Raw genomic sequence first — 21,564 nt, forward strand, 5'->3', positions numbered from 1 at the left:
CTGTCTTCTGATCCCTTCTGATCTCTGAGGAGCCAGCCTTCACCTGGCCCTTCACCCTCAATACCCAGTACTTCAGACTCCACATCCTCTCCCTGTTGAGCCATATCCTTCCCCAGAAAAAACATCATGAAGGTTTGGATGGTTGATGATGACAATTCCCATAAAACATCTACAGACTACCCTACTGTTCACCCCCTATCAAAGGGGGATATTGTCATCATGCAATTTAGACTGAAAATGTCTCTTCCTGTCTGCAGGGAGCAGCACAGCACAGCCTAACCTCACAGCTTGTAGGCATTGCTGGAGTTGCCACGAATATCTTTGAAGCTGGGGGAGGGATGAATTGCTATGCTACCTGAAGAACAAGTAAGGAAACAGCCCACAGCTTTAGGAGCAGCAGATCCAACGTTACCAGCGATTGTTTCAATGCTGAGAGCAAAATAGAGTTTTTGACAGAAATGCATTTTTAACAATTAGTTCTCATCAGTGTGTAAAGGCATAGCATTGAAAGTCAGAGCAGGTAGCCCAGCCAGTGTTGACTTGTGGAAGAGCTCCATCCACTGCACACAACTCTCTTCTCGTGGCTTCCAAAACTCAGGTTAACCTGAGCTGCCAGAGCTGGAACTGGCATTCAGGACCCTACTTCTCCACTCACCTGACCTTCTCTGCAACTGCCCTAGCCTGAATTAATTTCCTTGATGATATATTGGATGACACCCAGTATTCCCAGTCCTACTTGCTCATGGACAGCAGGGTTAGCACCTCCCTGACTCATCTGCAATACATCACAGTAGGATCATATTTCGCCTAGTACATCTGCAAAAGGGTGGCATATTAGACTGATAAATATCCAGCTCTTCTTCTCTTTGTCCCATTCCCCAGTAAAGTCTCAGCTGGTAAAATAAATCCTAGTCTCCTAGTCCATGATCTTGTCCTATTCAGTATTGAATATAATCCTACTTCTACTACCCCAAAATTCAAGATAGTCATTGTAATATTCTTATACTCCATGATATTGACAGTGTCTCCCAGGTTAATATCAACTGAAAATATGATTGACACAATTTGATTTCTTGTGCCAAGTCATTAAAGACAAAATAAAAAAATAGTCTCAAATCTGATCCTTGAAGATTTCCAGCTGCATTCTCCCTTGGCATATATGTATTTCATCCATTTCACGTAGAAGAACTTTAGTTTGAGAACTTTGTTCTTGTAACTCCCATCTTCTCCAATTTAACTCACATAATCTCAGGTGATTTACTGAACACCACATAGTTGAGGTGCACCACATTTCTTTTATCAAGACAATCAGTTATCAAAGAAAAATATGAAGTGACATGACCCACATTCCCTGTCCAGATTCCCTTTTATGCTTTAGCCACAGCTAGGAGCCATCTGCCAAGTGCAAAAGCATCATTTGCTCAGATTCTCACATTAGTCTTGGCCTTGAGCAGAGCCCCCCATACTGCTGTGGCAGAGCTCAGGCATCTACATCCCTCCAAGCAGCTCCACTTTCAGTGAGGACACTGGGTGCTTGAAATGAGGCACACGCTAAGCGAATTATTGACCATGGCAGCACCAGTGCACATCAACATACATCTCCTGCAGTGGTTCTGCAGATTAAAACAACTGAAGATCTGCATGTTGATTTCAGTTCCGTGATAAACTTAATCCCACATCTGACTTCGCACACAGAAGTCAGTTTGCACACTTGCTGTCACACAGCAGCTGAGCTACTCAACAGATCTCTGTGATTCTGGTCCTTGGCCTCTCTGCTAGGATTTTTAGTCATGGTTGGTTTACAGGTGGATACCCCGCTACTGCAGAAAAGTGTGGTAGGTCAGCGATACTGCCCCCCCTCTGGAAGCAATTGAATTGAAATTAGGTACTATTTGGGATGAGCAACCTTGATACAGCAAACACTAGCCACCTTGGCCATAAAAGTCATTTGCTGTAGCTTGCAGAAACTTCAGTGCTTCATAATGTTCATAGCTCTCATAATGCCTAAAAATGCCTCACAGTGATGCCTTGGCAACATTTGCAGCTGGAAAGGAATCGGCTTTCAATCATATTTTGGCTGACAGTATTGACACAGATTGCTAACCAGAGTGGTGACTAAATCTGACTGAAAGATGTCTGCCTGAAAAAAGAAACCAACATGCCTTGAGCTGTGTTTTAAACTTGTGTGTATTCCTTCACTTCTTATGTAAGCAATCCATCTATAATGGCAGATCACTGTCTTGCAAGGGAAAGGTTTCAGTGGAATTGTCTAAAACCGACAGTGTCTTTCTTAACACTTGCAAACACAATCCCAAATGTCTGGGGGGTATCTCAAATACATATTTTGTTACAAGCAGTCAGGCTTAAATCTTGGGCTCATCACTAGAACTAGGTGGTGTAACCATAGTGATTTTCCTTCAGTTGCTAGACTTTGGCTTGCCCTGAGAAGGAAAAGGTCTGGGGAGAGATTTAAACAATTCATGCAATATTGACCTACACTGATGATGTTGCAAAGGAACAAGGATATTTATGACAAACAATCTTTGCACACAGAACTTGAGGAAGTAAGGAATACAGTTAAAAACTGACCAAGATTAAATAATAGAAATGGTTCCTGAAAATAAAAATAAAATAATAAAATAAAATAAAATAAAATAAAATATAAAATATAAAATATAAAATATAAAATATAAAATATAAAATAAAGATAAATAGAAAGAGAAATCATTGTTCCCACACAGAACACTAATCGTAGTGAGCTCTTCCCAAATCTCAGGATGGTGATATAGGACATGATATCAAAAAAAAAAAAAAAAGTGCTGGGTTGGAATTACATTTTCTGAGTTGCTCCCTGAGACAAGACATAAGTCAGAAGTGTTATGTATGTCTCAAAACTGCAGCAGCTGTCACTGAAGCTGGCAATTTACAGCATTTCTCTAAGCCTATAGGATTTCATTTTACTACAGCCAAAGCCAATTTATTCTCCTATCCTGCCCCCTACACATTCTAAGTAAGATTTTGTATGTTAAATTAACTGTCAGAGTTTTTGCAGAAGCTACAGAGCTCTTTCTCATCTGATGCTATTTCACTGCTTGATGCACAGACATCTGTTTACCTATTTTAACAGGTCTGCAATCCAGGAGATATCCATGAGTTAACATTCATACAGCTGTCTTAGAACACGGCTCTTGTGCTACCCAAGACAAGAGGTCCTCTATAGTCCTGTCTCCAGTAATGACCAGCATCAGATAATATGTGAAAAAATATAAGGGGAATCACCTCCCCATAGTTTTATGGGTCAGACTTGAAATAATAGGGAAGTTATTGTACCCTGAACCATGCTAATTTATATTCCTCTCAAGACTTATTTATGACACATTTTCCTCAGCCTGTTTTAAAGACTGCAAATTAGGTGTCAGATTCACTTCTATCATTAAAAATAGCAAACTGAAAAGCATACTAGGAAAGTAATTGATTTCACTCATTTTAAATTATGAGGAATTAAGGGAGAAGATTTCTCCTTGAAAGCAGTAGTGAGTACTCGAGTGAGATTTGCTGCTGGCTTTGTGCTCTAGAGCTCAGAGAGGTAGGGGAAAAGGCAGGACTGTCCTTTTCTAATGATAACTCGGAATGTTAGAGCAAGTTCATCCAAGTCCCAAAGTCACTACCTGATTTTCTATCCTGCCCCAAAGAAATTGCATGTGGCAAGTCTACTGCAGGACATTTTGGAAAGCCAAGCTAGTAAAAGGAATGAAATACTAGGATGAGACTTAGCAAAGAGAGGCAGAATTGTCCCTAGCTGTTTCCTAAACACCATTCTCCACTCTATTTATTAGCTCTACAATTACTGTTTGTAAAGAGTCAATCTCCAGGAAACAGATGTTCATATTAACCTGCAATACCTAGAGATATTGTAATCAGCTGAAAGCAAGCAGGAAAACATACTATTTAGTAGTTTGGTAAATTTATTACTGTACTCTAACAGGTACCAAAGCCATTTGTGCTATAAATAAATGACAAACTAACCATCTAAAAAAAAAAAAAAAAATCAATCTGGAAAGTCCTGCAACTAGCTACTGTGTTTATCTCTAAGCCTTTCAGCAAACACTGATGTAAATCCATTAATTCTCCAATCAAACTTTATGTGATCTTGTAAGGCAAATAAGAGGTGATATATATGGAAAAGGTTCACTCCACTAAGGCCATATCTGACTGCACCTGTAACCTTAACAGAAGCCATTTGCCATGTTCCTTCATAGCTTTTGTTACTGCATGACAGGGTGCTGTGTCCTACTTTGTGATGGAGCATTAGTTACCTAGCCACCTGAAAAGGCCCTTATCTCCATCTAGAAGTCACCATGGATGGCCATTTTATTCCAGTGAAGAATCAGAAATTGGAGAGTTGCCACCAGAACCACAAGGAAGAACCTCCCCACCGTCTCCATCACTGCTCACGTCATGAACAGCATCATAACTTGGTCACCATCTCAGCCATACGGCAAAATTGACAAAGAGCTTGTTTCCTGTCCTAGCTTCACTTTCTTACCAGCATCTCCTTCTTGCCACAAATCAGCTTTACAGATGCAAAAGAAGAGCTACACCTCTCCCGTATTTTGCTTCTCTGCCAGGATGTTTTGCCATTGGTTTTCCATTTACTTCCACAAATAACCCATTTGTCTTCAGAAAAGTCAAGCCTTATGAACCTCCACATTTTATATGCCTCTGACTCCAATGCTTTTGATCAGCCCTGTAATAACTTAAGCAAATCCTACCAAACGCTGCAGTTGGGAGAACATTACATTTTAGCTTTAAACAACAGTGGCACAGACCTACTCTTCACATAGCCTGGCCAGCTGCATGAAGAACATTTCTGGCTGAATATAAATGGGTTTTAACAGAAAAAGTATCTTTCTACTCAGTGGAGGCATTAAGCAAAGAAAACAGAAAAATAGTCATATTTGTAGAAGAAGGAATAAAAACAGGCACAATTTGAAGTTCTTGTTTCACTCCTGAAAACACACTGAATTTCCATTCCTCTATGGGATGGAAATTGTCTAATTTGCAAAGCAGTAAAAACTTACCAGGAGCAAGCAGCTGTTTGCTTGTTTTTAAATGAAAGAAATTCATGAGGGCTTTTAGTTGACATGGAGAAGGCACTGCAATGACTCCAGAATTAAAAAACCCAGAAGTAAACGTTGCCTGGCCAACAAACCATGGATTTAGGAACCCTCAGCACTCAGCAGATTCTCTGGGCTGTATCATGTCAATAACAATAAATTAAGGATAGACCAAATCTGCATCTTATGTGTCAGTGATCAACACATATGGGTCACCATGAGAAGTTTGATCTTAACCATTCATACCACGTCACTGCTGTCCGTAAAAAGCTCTAAAGGGAGTAAAGCTGTGTGCAAAAACACTGCTATATGTACTGCTGCTGCCATGTCAGGATGGACCAAGAAAACTAACATTTCAGTAGAATAACAATAATAATAATTATTATAGTAATAATAATGTCTCTCAGAAATGTTTCCAGTCTGCCCTTTTCAAAATCACCATGCAGGATAAGCTTCAGAGCAAAGCCTCAACATTCAGCAACCATCTCTAGCAAGTAAGGAAAAGCTGAAGATCCTGCCTGTCTTTTCTTTGGCAAACAGTTCAGATATTAATTTTTCTTTAACTTATTTTTTTTTAAATACACACAAGATTTTTTTCTGATGATAATGAAGAAACAAATGCCAGATGATACCGACCAGTTTAACAAACAAACGTAATCAATGCAAGATAACAGATAGGTCACCAGATGCCAGGTCTCAGACTTTGGGTGCCACAATCATTCAGCAAGTGTCAGCACAGCCCTGGCAGCAGATCACAGAATCACAGAATTGTCTAGGTTGGAAGAGACCTCAAGATCATCAAGTTCAACCTCTGACCTAACACTAACAAGTCCTCCACTAAACCATATCACTAAGTTCAACATCTAAACATCTTTTAAAAACCTCCAGGAATGGTGACTCAACTGCTTCCCTGGGCAGCCCATTCCAATGCCTCACAACCCTCACAGTAAAGCAGTTCTTCCTGATATCCAACCTAAAACACCCCTGGTGCCACTTTAGCCTGTTCCCCCTCATCCTGTCACCAGGTACATGGGAGAACAGACCAACCCCCACCTCTCTACAGCCTCCTTTAATGTACTTATAAAGAGCGATAAGGTTGCCCCTGAGCCTCCTCTTCTCCAGGCTGAACAAGCCCAGCTCCCTCAGCCGCTCCTCATAGGACTTGTTCTCCAGGCCCCTCACCAGCTTCGTCGCCCTTCTCTGGACTCGCTCAAGCACCTCAATGTCCTTCTTGTAGCGAGGGACCCAAAACTGAACACAGTACTTGAGGTGTAGCCTCACCAGAGCCAGGGACAGGGGTACAACCATTTCCCTAGACGTGCTGGCCACATTGCTTCAAGCCAGGATGCTGTTGGCCTTCTTGGCCACCTGAGCACACTGCTGGCTCATCTTCAGCTGACTATCCACTGATACTCCCAGGTCCTTCTCTGCCTGGCAGCTTTCCAACCACTCATCTCCCAGCCTGTAGCTCCGCTTGGGGTTATTGCACCCCAGGTGCAGGACCCGACACTTGGCCTTGTTGAGCTTCATACAATTGACCTCAGCCCATCTGTCCAGCCTATCCAGATCCTCCTGCAGAGCCTTCCTACCCTCAAGCAGATCTACATACGCACCCAACTTGATGTCATCTGCAAACTTACTGAGGGTGCACTCAATCCCCTCATCCAGATCATCGATAAAGATATTAAAGAGGACGGGCCCCAGCACCGAGCCCTGGGGAACACCACTGGTGACTCGCCTCCAACTGGATTTGACTCCATTCACCATGACTCTTTGGGCCCGCCTATCCAGCCAGTTTCTAACCCAATGAAGCGTGCACCAGTCCAAGCCACAAGCAGACAGTTTCTTGAGGAGAATGCTGTGGGAAACGGTGTCAAAAGCCTTGCTGAAGTCAAGGTAGACCACATCCACAGCCTTTCCCTCATCCACCAAGTGCGTCACTTTATCATAGAAGGAGATCAGGTTCGTCAAGCAGGACCTGCCTTTCATAAACCCATGCTGACTGGGCCTGATCACCTGGTTGCCCTGTAAGTACTGCGTGATGACACTCAAGATAATCTGCTCTATGAGTTTCCCTGGCACTGAGGTCAAACTGACAGGCCTATAGTTTCCTGGGTCTGCCCTCCGGCCCTTCTTGTAGATGGGTGTCAGATTTGAGCTTCTTCCATCACTCTGGCCTGGACGCTGTATAAGGCTCTACAGAGCTAACATGACTGGCCTCTGATGTATCTCCAAGCATGGCCCCAAACTGCAGACTTGTCCTGGTTACTCCTGGTCTCCTATGACTAACAATCAAAAACTTCAATGATATTTGCCTTCAGCTGAGAACAGCAAGCATGCTCTAAAAACTTTCACAAGTCCCTATATTTTCCTTGCCTCTTTTTTGAGGCTTTGAAACTGCTCTAGGCTATAGCTTCACCGCCACTCTGAGCTGCTTTGCGTTCTCCCTTTACTGCAAGCTGCCTTTTCCTGCCTTAGCATCAGTATTTGGGTAGCCCTTGTGGTGGTAGGATCAAGGAACTTATTTACATTAAAAAAAAAAAAAAAATCAACAAAAACAAAAAAAAAAACATAGTATTGACAAAGTTCATCTTTAAACTGGAAAAATTTTTCCTTCTTCCTTACTAGCTATTTTTTAAACTGGAACAATTTTCCCTGCTTCCTAACTACCTATTCCAATGTGTGCTGACCCACAGGAAAGGATGAGAATAGTGGTCATCTTGGACTTGACTGAAGTGAAACCCTTCTGAGGCTTCATTATCAGAGAGAGATTTTTCACCTTAAGCTGATTAAGCTGATTCTTTAATTAAAGAAAATGGATTTTTGGTCTTGCTTTATCTTTAATCTTGTTTGCAGGAAAACACTTTCCTAGGTTTTTGGTATATTGGAGCCAACTTTCTGCATGAAGCTACTCAGTTTTCCAAATAAGTACCTTTCGTATGTTCTCCCTAGTTACTTATTTTTCAGAAAAGAGACACTGTGCTTCCGTATCTTAGTCAATATTCAGGGGTACTCACATGCCTTCAAACTAACTGATGAGTTATTATTGGTCTTGCTTGTTTTTCTCTCTCCTGAAATGCCTACACATAACATAAAATGTTTTGAAAAGTGGATTCCTATGAAGCTGGCAATGACACTGGATTTGTAGGGTTTTAATCAGATTAATCACATTAAATTGGCCAACTCAATTAGTTATCCAATTGGTTATGCTATTAGTAAGATAAAAATAAAACAAGGTCCTTTATTAACACTCTAAAAATATCCTGGATTCTGTTCTGAGGATTTAGTGTTGATGCATTCATCTAATGGCAAACTGAGTCCCTGCAAAAGCCAAAAGCAAGTTTTCCACAGAAAATTTGCATCAGTGTTATAAACTCATCAACTACGATGTTAGATCATCGTGTAAGTAGCTTAACATTTGAATTATTCAGCTCATGAGAAATCACAGGGGGAAGATTTTTTCTCAAGCTGCCTTTTGTAGAAACATCCTGGATGCAAGCCTTCACAGCACGCTTGGTTTGCAGTGACCACAAGACGACAGATTCAGGATCTGGAGGACAGCCGGAAAAGTGAGCAGCAGAGTTAAAACTCTGGACTTCAGGACGGTAAAATTTGGCTTGTATGGGTAATTGCTAGGTAAAATTCCCCAGCAAGCTGTCATAAAGTGAAAAGGATTTTTAAAAAAAAAAATTCTGAAATCCAGGAACAATCCATCCTATCATGCACAGAGACCAGGAATTTCAGCAGAAGGCCTATTTGCCTAAGACAGATACTTCTTGATGTACTGTAACACAGATGGGAGCATACGAGAGGTGGAAGCAAGGCAACAAAACTGGCAAGAAAAGCAACAATAAAGTTTTTGTGGATGAACAGGCTACGTGGATTTGGATGAACAGCAAGGAGGGGGAGTTTTGCTTGATGTGAGAGAGCAGAGCTCTATGCACAGAGAGCAGCTGCATGTAGTTTTGCCTTGGGATGGATCAGACATCAGTCAAGAGTTTGTGAATCAAGATTAATAGGCAGACACACGTGGGTGTTGTTGTAGTTAGTATCTTCTATAGACTTCCTGATCAGAAGGATGATGATGAGGTCTTCTTCCAAAAGCTGGAAGAAGCCTTGTGTTCACAGGCCCTGGTTCTCATGAAAGACTTTAACCACCCTGATACTTGCTAAAATAATGATACTGCAGGGCTCAGGTGCTCCAGAAAATTTCTTAAATTCATTGACAACAGCTTCCTGGCACTAGTAATTAAGAAGCCAACAGGGGAAGGTGCTTTGCTGGACCTGATAGTTAGAAACAAGGGAGAACTGGTCCAAGACATGAAAGTCAGAGGCAGTCTTAAATGTAAAGACTGTGAAATGGTGGAGTTCAGGATCCCAAGATGAGGTAACAGGACAAAAATCAGGACCCAGACCTAGATTTCAGGGGGACAGACTTCAACCTCTTTAAAGATCTGCTTGGAAGAATCCCATAGGATATGGCTCTGGAGTAAAGAGTGGTCTAGGAGAGCTGGCTGATATCCAAAGATCAGCTTCTCCAAGTTCAAGAAAGATCCATCCTGACAAGCAGAAATTCAAGAAAAAGCAGCAGGAGATCAACATGGATGATCATTTCTAATGAATTCAGACATAAAAGGAAAAGCACCAGAGGTAGAAGCAAGGGCAGGTGACCCAAGAGAAGTACAGAGTTGCTGTTCTGTCTTGCAGGCATAGGGTTGGAAAAGTCAAGGCTGACCTGGAGTTGAATCTGGCAAGGGATGTGAATGGTAACAAGAGATGGTTTTGCAAGTACATAAATAGAAAAAGAAAGATCAGGGAAAACATGGGCACATTGTTCTCTTGTGGGGTCATGTTCTCTTCAACTTTCTGTCCAGTGCTAATGAAATTAGTACACAATGTATTATGGCTTACACAGTAGTGTATAAGATAAAATTCAGCAACTTCCATCTGCTCCCAGACAAGCTCAGCTTTGCCTGCAGCACTGTTCACTGACACCATGAGGAATTCTGAGCTCTTATTGCTGTGCCTTCCTCCATAGACTTGCAGTACACTTCCTAATAGGCTCATAGTTTACGCCTGCTGAGCTAACTGGAAATTACAAGAAAAACATCATGTGCTTCGGAAACAACTGTTGTCATCAAAAAGTGCTCCTTTCCAATTCTCTTTCTTATTGGTACCAAGGGAAGTGGTGTTTGTTTAATTCTACACTTTTCTGCAATGTTTTCACTTTATTGAAACTTGCATCTTTCCAGCAACATTTTCTTAGTTTGTTTTATTCCTCATAGCACATATCAAGTGGTAGACCCTCAGAGCTGATCTATGCCCACCTCTTTAAGAGTCATCCTTCCAGTCACTAAGGAGCCATCTTCAAGAAGTTCAACATTAGAACCTCAGAGGTACTGTTTCCTACCAAATACCCATCCTCACTCCTGTGTATTCATGTTTTCAGTCCAAGCTGGCTGAAATATGAAATATTTTGGAACATGAATTAAAGCTTGAAATTTCTTTACCTTGGAGTGCTTGCTCTGCAGAGAGGATGAAGACAACACTACTTGGGCAAAATGTCACAGTCCTCAAATATCACTCCACTGTTCCCTTTCATACCTGCATATGAACAGAGACAAGGTTCTTCATCCAGAGGGTGGTCAGGCACTGGGACAGGGTCCCAAGGGAAGTGGTAATGGCACCAAGCCTGACAGAGTTCAAGAAGCATTTGGACAGTGCTCTCAGATGTATGGTATGATTTTGGGGTGCTCCTGCATGGAGCCAGGAGTTGGACTCACTGATCCTAGTAAGACCATTCCAGCTCAGGATATTCTATGATTCTGTGATCTGTTTTCTTCCCATACAACAAGCAGCATGTTCAGGCCTCCCAGGCTAGCAAAGCTCGAATAAGAGAGCAAAAGCAGAGGGTAATTAAATGGGAAACCAATCCCAAGTACAGAAGTACTAACTCTTCTTCACATAACACAGAGCAGAAAAGAGAAGATTTTAAGAGGGAGAATTTAGCCCCCTCTAAGTTAAATAATGGCAGATGAATGAAGCACAACTATCATAACAGCCCATTTAAATCTCAGAAGCAGCATGCACCAAAACACTGGAAAAAAAAATGCAACAAAATAGATGGTTTTATTTCAAGAACTGATAGATATTTTGCCTTTTGCTTTCCTTTTTTCACCAATGTTTGAAGACATTGGACATGATTCTAATCCCATTGTATTTAAGGGGACTTCTGCCGTTGACTGCAAAGAGTAATATTGGATCCCAATACAGTAATGATAAGTGCCTTCATTTACAACATGCTACACTTATAATGAGTCTAATCTTGTTCCTGGCTGTGCTTTGAACAATAAAGGGAATCATCATTACAGCTATGCGGACTCCTGCCAGATCTCTTCTTCTTTCTGTAAGAAACAACTGTGATGCTACATACTTAATTTAATTGTGAGGTTATAAATGCCAACAAGGTTTATGACACACTTCTCTGGAGAATTACCAGCACTTCTGAAAAAGTACATGGCACTTCATTATCAACTAGAGCTACCAAATGGATCAAACAAAATAATAATACCTTACACAACTTTTTATCCTACAGAAATCTTGCATCTTCAAGTGATTTAAATTTTCTGACAGAAAATGTGATTTCTGCAAAAGTGAAGCTTGCTTTGAGAAAATTCTAATCCTGTTAAAAAATATAAAGAATAGTTTATCTTGCCAAAAGAGATATTTTTTTCCTATCATCTTGTAGACATCCTGTAGACAGTGGAGCTTCCTATCTTGTTTCCCTGATAGAAGTCTAGTTCACAAGAACTATATCCTCCTGTGAAACAAGATAGCACATTGAATAATTTGAGTACATACTTCCAAACTCCTTCCCCCTCCTCCCAGTACCTTGGGCTGAAGAGAGGAATGAGACAACATATGCTGCATCAGTCTTCACTTAAAAACAAAGCCAGAAGGAGCACTAACCTATGCCCTTAGAAAAAAAAGGCAAATACAATCAATCACTACAACTCACTGACCTCCTTGCTCGGCTGGACTGCAGGCTTAATAAAAACACATAGCTTCCCTGATGTTTTTAGAGAACAGAATAAGTAGAACATGAATAATGTTCTAAAATTAATAAAGAATTTGCTCCATAATTTGGGCAAAAATGTTTTCCACTAAATTTGTGCCCTGTATGCAATTGAGCACAAAGTATGTATTGGTAATTACACACAATTTACATTCCTTTGTCTTAAAATAGCTCTTTTGTAGGTTGAGGGCATGAATACTCACCTAGGTTTCCAAGATTCCAGGATGGACCAGAGGACAACTAACTGTTATTGAACAAACACTGATGCGCTAGCGTACAACACATGAATGAACATGCCTTTTCCAATTTGCAAGTACAGCACTTACAGTCTTAAACTCTACCTTTCCCTTCTCTGTATCCAGAAAACATGGAAGGTAATCTTCCCTAATTAATCATAGCTTGCAATCACTGCAGGATTTATGTACATTGGTATTCTACATTTCTGGCCTTTTTTCAGTCAATATTAGTATCCTGATCATCACTCCATATTTAATTTTAAATTGCAATTTCAGTTATGTTTGTCTTGATTAAGTTATACTGTATTTGAATTGCATTGCATCTCATTTTCTGTAGTGCTGCCACATACTTGATTATTGGATGCTTCTCAAGGATATGATTTAAATTTCAGTTTGTTTGGGTATACAGTGTGCATTCCACCAATATCAATGTACACTGTTATCTATGAAAAGTATGTAACATTGATGTGTTTCTCATATTTGTTTTGCTGCACAGTGACCTCATGAGCAAATTCACCTGGAGTTCTAACCTTTGACATTGAATTGAGCTAGAACAGTTATGGATTCACAGAATATCCTTCCATTTACTATTTTCTGCTAAGAATTATATTCGTAGTGTTAATTTTTTTATCTGGTAAGACTTTGGGGATGTGTTTTGATATTCACTATTTAAACATATAAAACAGTAATGGAACTTAGACTGAGACAACCTTGGGAAGAGGGAAAACATTTTAGATCATACTGCTGAACACTGCAAGTTAAAAGATCCCCTCTATTTTCTTCTTAAAACATGCATGCCTGCAGTCTGTTAAATATAGCAGACATTTATACTGGTCTTTTATTCTACTGGAGTCTGTAAATTAGCAAATAAGCAGGGTGAGACCAGCGTGTCCCTCAGGAAGTTAGATTATAGTACAGCAACATATTTCACATGTTCTGCTGTGCTGAACTAGTAAACCGCACAGTGAAAATTACCAACAAGTAGAAATTACCTAGCCATTTTAATGCATCTCTACTGGTTTCAGAGAGATGCAGAGGTTTATCGGGAAACTAAAAATCCATTAATACCCTTACATCATCTATACACATTGCACAATGAAATTGTTCAAATATACATGTATAGTGAACAAAGTAATAGAAATTAAAAAAAAGGAATTAGCATGGTGTGAAAGATCTTCAGCATATTATTTACTGGAACTACAAATTGCTTTTTTTAACCTCAAGTACATGAGGCATGAGTAGTCCATTCATTTTCTCTCATACAAGAAATTTATATTACCTAGGTGAAGAGTGAAGCTTGGTGCCAATGTTTATTTATGAGCCTAATTAAATTCAGATTAAGAAATAAATTTGCCATTTAGAGGAAAATATGTTAGTTTCTCTTATTCACGTTTTCACAGAATCTCTCTCTTACCCGAGACAAACATGTAAGCATGTGTCTTAACCTAGCACACCTCATTAAAATGCCTCACACAAGCCAACCTAATGAGAAATTTCTCTTGTTACTTACTGGTATTATGTTATGGAAATTAGCTCAGCAACTCATTCACTTGAAGTCTACTAATATTTTAATTTTAAAATGAATTCAAAGTGAAAACAAGAAAAACTTTTTATTGAGATATTTCTAATTATGTCTCCCCTATTTCTAAAGATGCTCAACAAAGTTCTGTTTTCACAGCTATTTCATTCCACTTTGGAGCTACAGGAAGGTTTCTTATCTTCCACTGTCCTACATGGAGCCATTTCAACCCACCAAATTAACTCCTAGTTTAGTCCAGACTTGATAGTTGGTTTTGGTGCAAAATTGACCTGAGCTCATAATCCTGTAAGTTTTGAATGAAGCTCAGCTGAAATTTGGGAATCTTTTCTTAATCTTCCAAAGCTGACAAAGGGTAATGTAAGATAGTATTTCCAACTCGGTTACAGGGTAGCATATGGAATTTACTCCATGTAATCCAACCAGAAAAGTAATTACACACTCCAAACTCAGCAAGACCCCATCTAGTTGATGCCTCATGTCACTCATTACATTCTACATCTGAAATCAGTTTAGCTAAAATCAAAACATGTTTATTGATATTGCATAAACGTACCCATACTCATATGATATCTTGTGTTCTTGCTCTGAGAAGTTTTAAACCCCAAAAGGGAGATGCCAGAGCCATCCTGAAGTCCAGCAGGCATTGTCCTCTCACAGTTCATGTTACTGATGCACAGACTGACTTACATACTACAATATACATCCATACACACTTGCTCTCATACCTTCCCAGTTCGATAAAGAAAAAAAAAAAAAAAAGAAAGGAAAAAAAAAGAAAAGAAAAAAAAATGCACAATTACCAAGTAAACAAACAAACAAACAAAAATCATCTAATTTTAACATATCAGGCTTTATCACATACAACAACAACAAAAATCACTACACAAAAAAACAATGTTATCATTGGTGCTTAGACATTTAGCACTAGGAAGAAGACTACACCCAAGGAAAATAGAACAGCATTTCACAGAATGGTTTGGCTTGGAAGGGACCTTAAAGACCATCTAGTTCCACCCTCTCTGACATGGGCAAGGGCATATCCTGGGTCAGCCCCATCCGACCTGGACTTTTTGAGGAAAATATGGACAGCTCAATTAGAATTACTGAAATATCATACATTTTCATTTTTTTCTTTTGTTATAGTAAGTAAAGTTATGCAGAAATATTCAGCACATTTCTAAAAAACAAAAACACAACACAGTTTTTAAACTAAATTATTCAAATGAACAGTTATCTGCAGAAACAGATTCTTTTCTTTCTTTATTTTTATTTTTATATTGGGCTCTTCTTTTTAAACTCAGGATTAGAAATTTCTAAATGCAAACATTAAACATAGTCTGATTTATTTTCACATCTAGACAGACGCTTGAGATCTTAGGATGCTGTCATAAAAACTTAAATTCTGCAGCCAACCACCAATTTAGATATGGAAGATTCAGATAGTATTCATATACCCTAGAGCTTGAAACTACAGAATCCTAAGCAAATTGTACAGGCTAGAAGGTGGTTAGTCATTAAATTCTCACCTCACCTCACATACATTACTGTAAAATATAACAAATTGTGATAATAGAAAAAATCCCAAGGTGAAGCTAGCCATATGTTTTGCTGGTATTTCACTCCTCACTGATCAAACAGGAGAAAGGTAAGGCTACATTCCCTAAAAATACATATGCACATATGTATTGCACTATTGTAGTTCAGATATACTTTTTTTCATTAAAATAACCATTACATAAAATTACATTACCATTAACTTTAAACTTGTATTTTTAAAATAAAAACTCACAGTGAATAGGTTTCTCACAAACACAGTATACAACGTATTTTCTTCATTAAAATATTGAAAGAGTAACTCTCTTGGGTTCTGGAGAATTGAAAGAAAATACAACTCTTTCTGAGTTAAGAAACATGAAGATTCTTTTAAGATAAAGCTCAGGTTTTCTCTTCCCACTAACACTTGTTGGCATGCCACATATTTCTATAGTACAACACAGCTGTGGGGCACAGGTTTATTGTCTCTCCTGTAGTGTCATCAACAGTAGTATTCTGTGTAAAGCACAGCTGGATGAAATAAAATTTCTGAGACAGACTGTGATGCTAAAAATAGCAATTTATTTTCTACCACTAGCCATAGCCAAGAGACTTTTTTTTTTTTTTTCCTGATCACATCCTTAAGATATCTTGTAGCCTATCTTGGCTATAATTCTCTCTGATTGATCTTTGAGATCCATCACACACAGAAAATCCTCAATTTTTAGCCTTTTTCTCCAGGGTGACATGACAGTTTTACAAAAGCAGCTTTTAGACATGGTGAAAATACAAAGGAAAGCAGGAAGGGAAGAAAAAGGTAATTATGTGTAATTGGAATTCGTATTCCATCTGTGCTGCAGACTGAATTTTCTCTGCTGAATTAGACAGAAGACAGAGGGTACCAAGCAAAGAGCTGAGCATTGAGAATTTAACTTGTATCACACACTTATGAAACCTTTTCTATGTAAAATTGGTTGAAATAGGGCAGGATAAATAAAAAAAAAAAAAAAGATACAACATATGAAAACTGCATGAGAATATTGATTATTTTTTTCTCATCCAGCTCACATCTGGTGTCGGTGTATCTCTACAAGGAAGGAAAGGCAAGGATTTAACTTCTCTTTAAGTGCTTGCTTCTAACCCAAAGCTATCCAAATTGGACATTACATTTGTTGCAGGAAGAACGGCTGAAAGCACAACAAACACCAGTATGGTCAAATCATGCTCCATTTATTACCCGAATAGCCTGACTTTTATAGTGAACTTAACAGGGGCGGATAGTGTCTCACACAAGATTATTGGTCAAAAGCACTCAGACAAACAACTACAAGAAAACAACCCCACCTGCAAGAAAACAACCCCCTTGTGATTAGCAGTCACGTAGACCTTGTCCTTGAAGCCAACCACTGGCAACAATATTTTTTCTAAATTACTCAATTGGGCGATGTGGGAACACTGTCATGGGAACTTCTCATAGTCATCCTGGTAGCTTGCTTTGCTCAGCTGCAGCAAGCCAAGGGATCTTTGCGGTTTCAAAAATCCCTCAACATACATTCTCAAAAATTTGCTTCCTCAGGGTTCATATTTCTCCATGCTTTTTCCACCATTTAAATTACAAATCACATATTCAGCAGAGTGCAGTGCATGCCTTAGCACATTACTCCTGTCACATAAACCTGTCGTTGCAAAAGCCCCTTCAGCAACAGCTGGCAGGGCAGCATCAACACATGCACTGCCTTCATTACACTTAAATTTCAGGAAGAAACACAAAAGGCAACAAAAGAGTTTATGTTGTTCTTTTTTATTATCATTATTGTTGTTGTTATTGTTTTTAAACCATGTTGTTGTAGAAGTGACAATGGATACAGTTATCCTTTTCCTCAACCACTGAAGATCAAATCTTTGAAATAGAAAGTGAAATTGAGTGGTGACTTAAATTCATACCACACTTGGCTAATGATTGGTAACTCATCAGCAGCTGAGAAGCCAAATAGTCCACCCATCCAGGTATTTCTGCAGCAGTGACAGTTACCCATGACAAAGGTTTTGACCTCTTTGATTCCCCATCTGGAAGGTGGCTGTGGAGTCAAGGGTGGGTTGAAGCCTTTCCACCTCAAGTTTCTACACATTCAGCCAAGCATACATGGTCAGAGTCCAGCCAGACTCCTTCAGAGATTAAATTAATCTGAGGCAAAGTTAGAAATAAACACTTGCTCTGTCCCCAAGGAACTTTGTGCTTAATCAGTGTGCTGTGAAAAGGAAAACTAGCTGTTCTGACCTCCTCCTACCTGCTCCTAGTTATGTGGTCAAGACTTACACCTTCTGCATACCACCTCTTGGGTCTGCCATGGGTAACCTTGCAGACCTGAAGAGGTCACATGTAGGAGATGCTTAAAAATTGATTCTCAGAACTGATGTAAATTACATAATGTATAGGACTGCTGATCAAGTCATGGAGCATCCTCTATACAGGGCAACTACTGCAGGCCCAGGGAAAGCAATATTTCTATTAATATTGACTTATTTTACTAGCGATCAGCCTATAGTTTATAGCTCTGCTAGATGCAACATTTCAGGCAGAAAGTCTTTTAGAAAGGTAACAACAGTGCTTTGATTTTCATGGTAGTGGTACATCTTAAGAAGCCAGTGAAGATGAAGAGAGGAAATCACAGACAGCTTTTATGCTCTCTATTTCTTCCAAAATTACAGTACAGGCTAGAGTTTGTAAGGATGACAGAGGTGAGGCCTTCTCTCACATAAAAGAAAATCTTACCCAGCATCTGTAATGTTACTGCTCTTTTATTGCTAAATGCATGACAAAATGACCTGCCACTTGAAAACAGGGGTAGGAGAGAAGAGAAGGAAGATAAAACCAGCAGTCTACATACTGCTGTTTCAGACATTGTTTAAGAAATCCATCAGACATAAAGTATGTGGGCTTTTCCACATTAAAAACTTGAGTACCTTTAAAACGACTAAATGCACAAAGTGAAAGACTTGAGGGAGTAAGTCAGACCAGAAGTCTTTTACAACAGTTTCTTTCCTGACCAAGTGCAAAGCTGAAGGACTTTGTAAATGGTACTTCCCCAAAGCTACAGTGTAATAGTCAGGCAATGTTCATTTTCTGTGCAGTAATATTTGATTGCCAAGGCCAGAAAGCATCTGGGCTCAAGTGAGATATGCCCAGCTACCAAAGGTCATTACACTTGGCAACTGCAGCACTCTCAACATGAGAAATTGTTCATTATACTTTCTGCAGTCATTTTTGCTCTATCTCAGATGGTCTAGGGACTGCTAGCCTTTCTGGATTGTGGGAGGAATTTTTCACGATGAAGACAGCAAATATCAAAAGGTGTTTTCAATGGTGTTCAAGGCTGTTTGACTGAGGTCAACAAAACCCTGCTTTTTTCATGTTAAAGAAAACCTATCAAAAGATGGCAAGCGTGGTCTGTAGAACGCTTTAACCTATAGACTGGAGACCCAAACATACCATGCATTCCCTCTGGCACAAGAGGTTTTTTAAGCCCATGGCCAGGGGCGTTGTGGTGGGTGGTCACTGACACTGGGGAGTAGTGTGAAGTTCTACATTAACACAAACAAGCCAAGACTCACAGATATTGACAACATTGCAATGAACCTTAAACTTCCTGGTGCTTTTTTGATATTCTGCTACTGAACAGAAAGTTATTTAAAACTAAATTTATGTTAAGTTATTCAGTATGCAAAATACAAAAAGCCTTTCTCATTTATTCTGTAGGATTACACCCTTACCATGTACTTCCAGCAGTCCTGGAGGGATAAAAGGCTTTCTTATTCTGGAATACCTCTGAACCTAACACTGGACAACAGAGTGGCTGACCAGCTCTGGGTGCCTGACACATATTTCCTAAATGACAAGAAGTCATTTGTCCATGGAGTGACAGTGAAAAACCGAATGATTCGGCTCCATCCAGATGGGACAGTCCTTTACGGTCTACGGTATGTTGTCGTTTTTTTGGTTTTGTTTTTGCTTGTTGTTTATTTGCTTGTTTTAAATCAGACATATGGCTAGTGGTTGGTAAGTACAGGTATTACCAATGCTCTCCTTTTTCTTGGTTTCTCACTGCGGCTTTAAAAGTCAGCAAATATACTATATACAGCACAAAAATACATCCAACTATTTTCCACAATGCATCAAAATTATTTTTATTAGCTATAACTAAGAAAAGTGTCTCTTTCAGCTCTTCTGAGCATGTTATTACTGTTCTTACCTGATAATCAGCCATAACTTAGACAAATCATTCCTTCTGAAATCTTTCATGCAGTTCTTTAGAATGATATAAAATGCAAAATTTAGGAGTCATCTGAAGAAATGCATCCAACATTTGGTAGGGAATAAAAAGAGTGAATTTGTGAATTTACTTGAACTATTTAAAGAGTACTGATGCTTGTGAGTATAGATTTTCTTTAATCTGCCTTGGTTTATTATTGTCTCTTCACACCACCACTGCTACTTTATAAAATACAACCTATATTTACCCCAATAGATAAAATATATTCTAAGGTCGGAACAGACATGATCTAATGATAATGTTCAAAATGTATAATTAAAACCAAACCAAGTTTTATCTTATGCTGCAGAGCTTGAGTAGGCTTTGCATAATTTTTAAAGTTAAGGTAGCTTTGCTGAGGGGTGGGTAGAAGGGGAAAACTCATTGCTTACTTGAAACAACCTTTGATCACTGTTATTGTTCAACACTGAAAATGCCTGGAGATTATAAAACCAAAACCATACTTCAGTTAATAAGGAAAAAAAAAATCACATAAAGCATAAAACCTAGATGAAATACCTTAAAATCATAAAATAGGAGGAGAAATCAGGAGAGGGAGGGGAAAATTCTGTGATTCTGTGTGATTCTGAGATAGAAGAGGAGGAACTGCTGTAGCAATTCAAAATGAAAGTAATATTTTGGGAAAGATAACTTAGAGTTTACTGAAAATAAAAGTTTAAAGGGACATGTTACCCTATAAAAGCACAACCTTCTAAAACATATCATTACCCATGCACTCAGAGAGAACTTTCCAACCCATCAACTGAAGCTTCACAAGAAACAAATAAACAAAAAAAAATCATTTAAAAATTATTACTTTGGTTTATCATAATTTTTTTTTTTTGAACTTAATAGATTCAAAGGTCATGCATCACTTGGCACCAAGGCACTTTGGTACAGACAGATCTGCTCTGTTACAGAAAAATTGCTGCTTCAGTTGTGAAAAGGAAAACAAGGAACCTATGAGGAAATAGCTGATAGACTACAGACTGTCATTATGACCTGCTAAACAGAGCATGTAAAAAACACATCTTTCCCATTGCCTTCAGACCTCCTACAGTTCTTTTCAATCAAACTGAAAATCAATTTAGCAAAACAGCCATCATTAAAGGACTTTTTGGCCCAAGAATTTTTCAAAATACTTTTTGTTTGTTTGTTTAAGGCCAGGAAATAGATTTATTTCATTCCAGGGTTTGCATAATGGCAAAAGTGTGTATTAGAGCCAAATAGTCCCTCACAAGCCATTTGTGTACAACATAAACTACACCTAGTAGTATATGTTGTGCACATATTTCCATATATATGCTGCACATCTGATGTCAATAACTGTCTTCTGCAGAAGACAGCAAAAGAAGCTGTAGCATCTGATGAATCTGCTGCAAGTCCACTTACAGGCCTCATCCACAAAGCATGAGCCTGGACAAGAAGCTGTGACACTGCTGAGCATAACAGTTTGTTCTCTTAGTCCCAGAGGTGCTCAAGCAAACCTCCAGTGCAGCAGCAAAGATTGCATCCTTCACATAACGAGACTCCTGGTTGGTGTGATTAAATAACCATTCATATTGGGATGGTTAAGCATCAGCTCTGCAACTGATACTATATTCCACATACATTCCAGCACTGGGCAATTCTCTTCTACTCCTTCATCCCTGCCTTTTGCCATTAACATAAATGACACAAGGGCAACCTAGGCCTCTCCTGGGTTTCTGCTTTTTCTCTCCTCACGTCAGAGAAAACAGCAAGGGCTCAGGAG

At 39.2% G+C, this 21,564-nt stretch overlaps 1 protein-coding gene across 3 annotated transcripts in view; it reads left to right on the forward strand.

Annotated features, from left to right (window-relative positions):
- Positions 1 to 21,564, forward strand: part of GABRB1 (gamma-aminobutyric acid type A receptor subunit beta1) — a gene marked incomplete at its 5' end in the record, with an annotated part of 131,256 nt that overhangs the window by 51,292 nt on the left and 58,400 nt on the right. For all 3 annotated transcript variants that reach the window (XM_084519045.1, XM_084519044.1, XM_084519046.1), the window contains one exon: positions 19,259 to 19,479. In XM_084519045.1, the coding sequence (XP_084375171.1) occupies positions 19,259 to 19,479 (221 nt within the window). The remainder of the gene's footprint in view (positions 1 to 19,258; positions 19,480 to 21,564) is intronic.

The sequence above is a fragment of the Aythya ferina genome (genome assembly GCF_964211825.1).
Source record: "Aythya ferina genome assembly, chromosome: 4".
NCBI classification, from domain to species: Eukaryota; Metazoa; Chordata; class Aves; order Anseriformes; family Anatidae; genus Aythya; species Aythya ferina.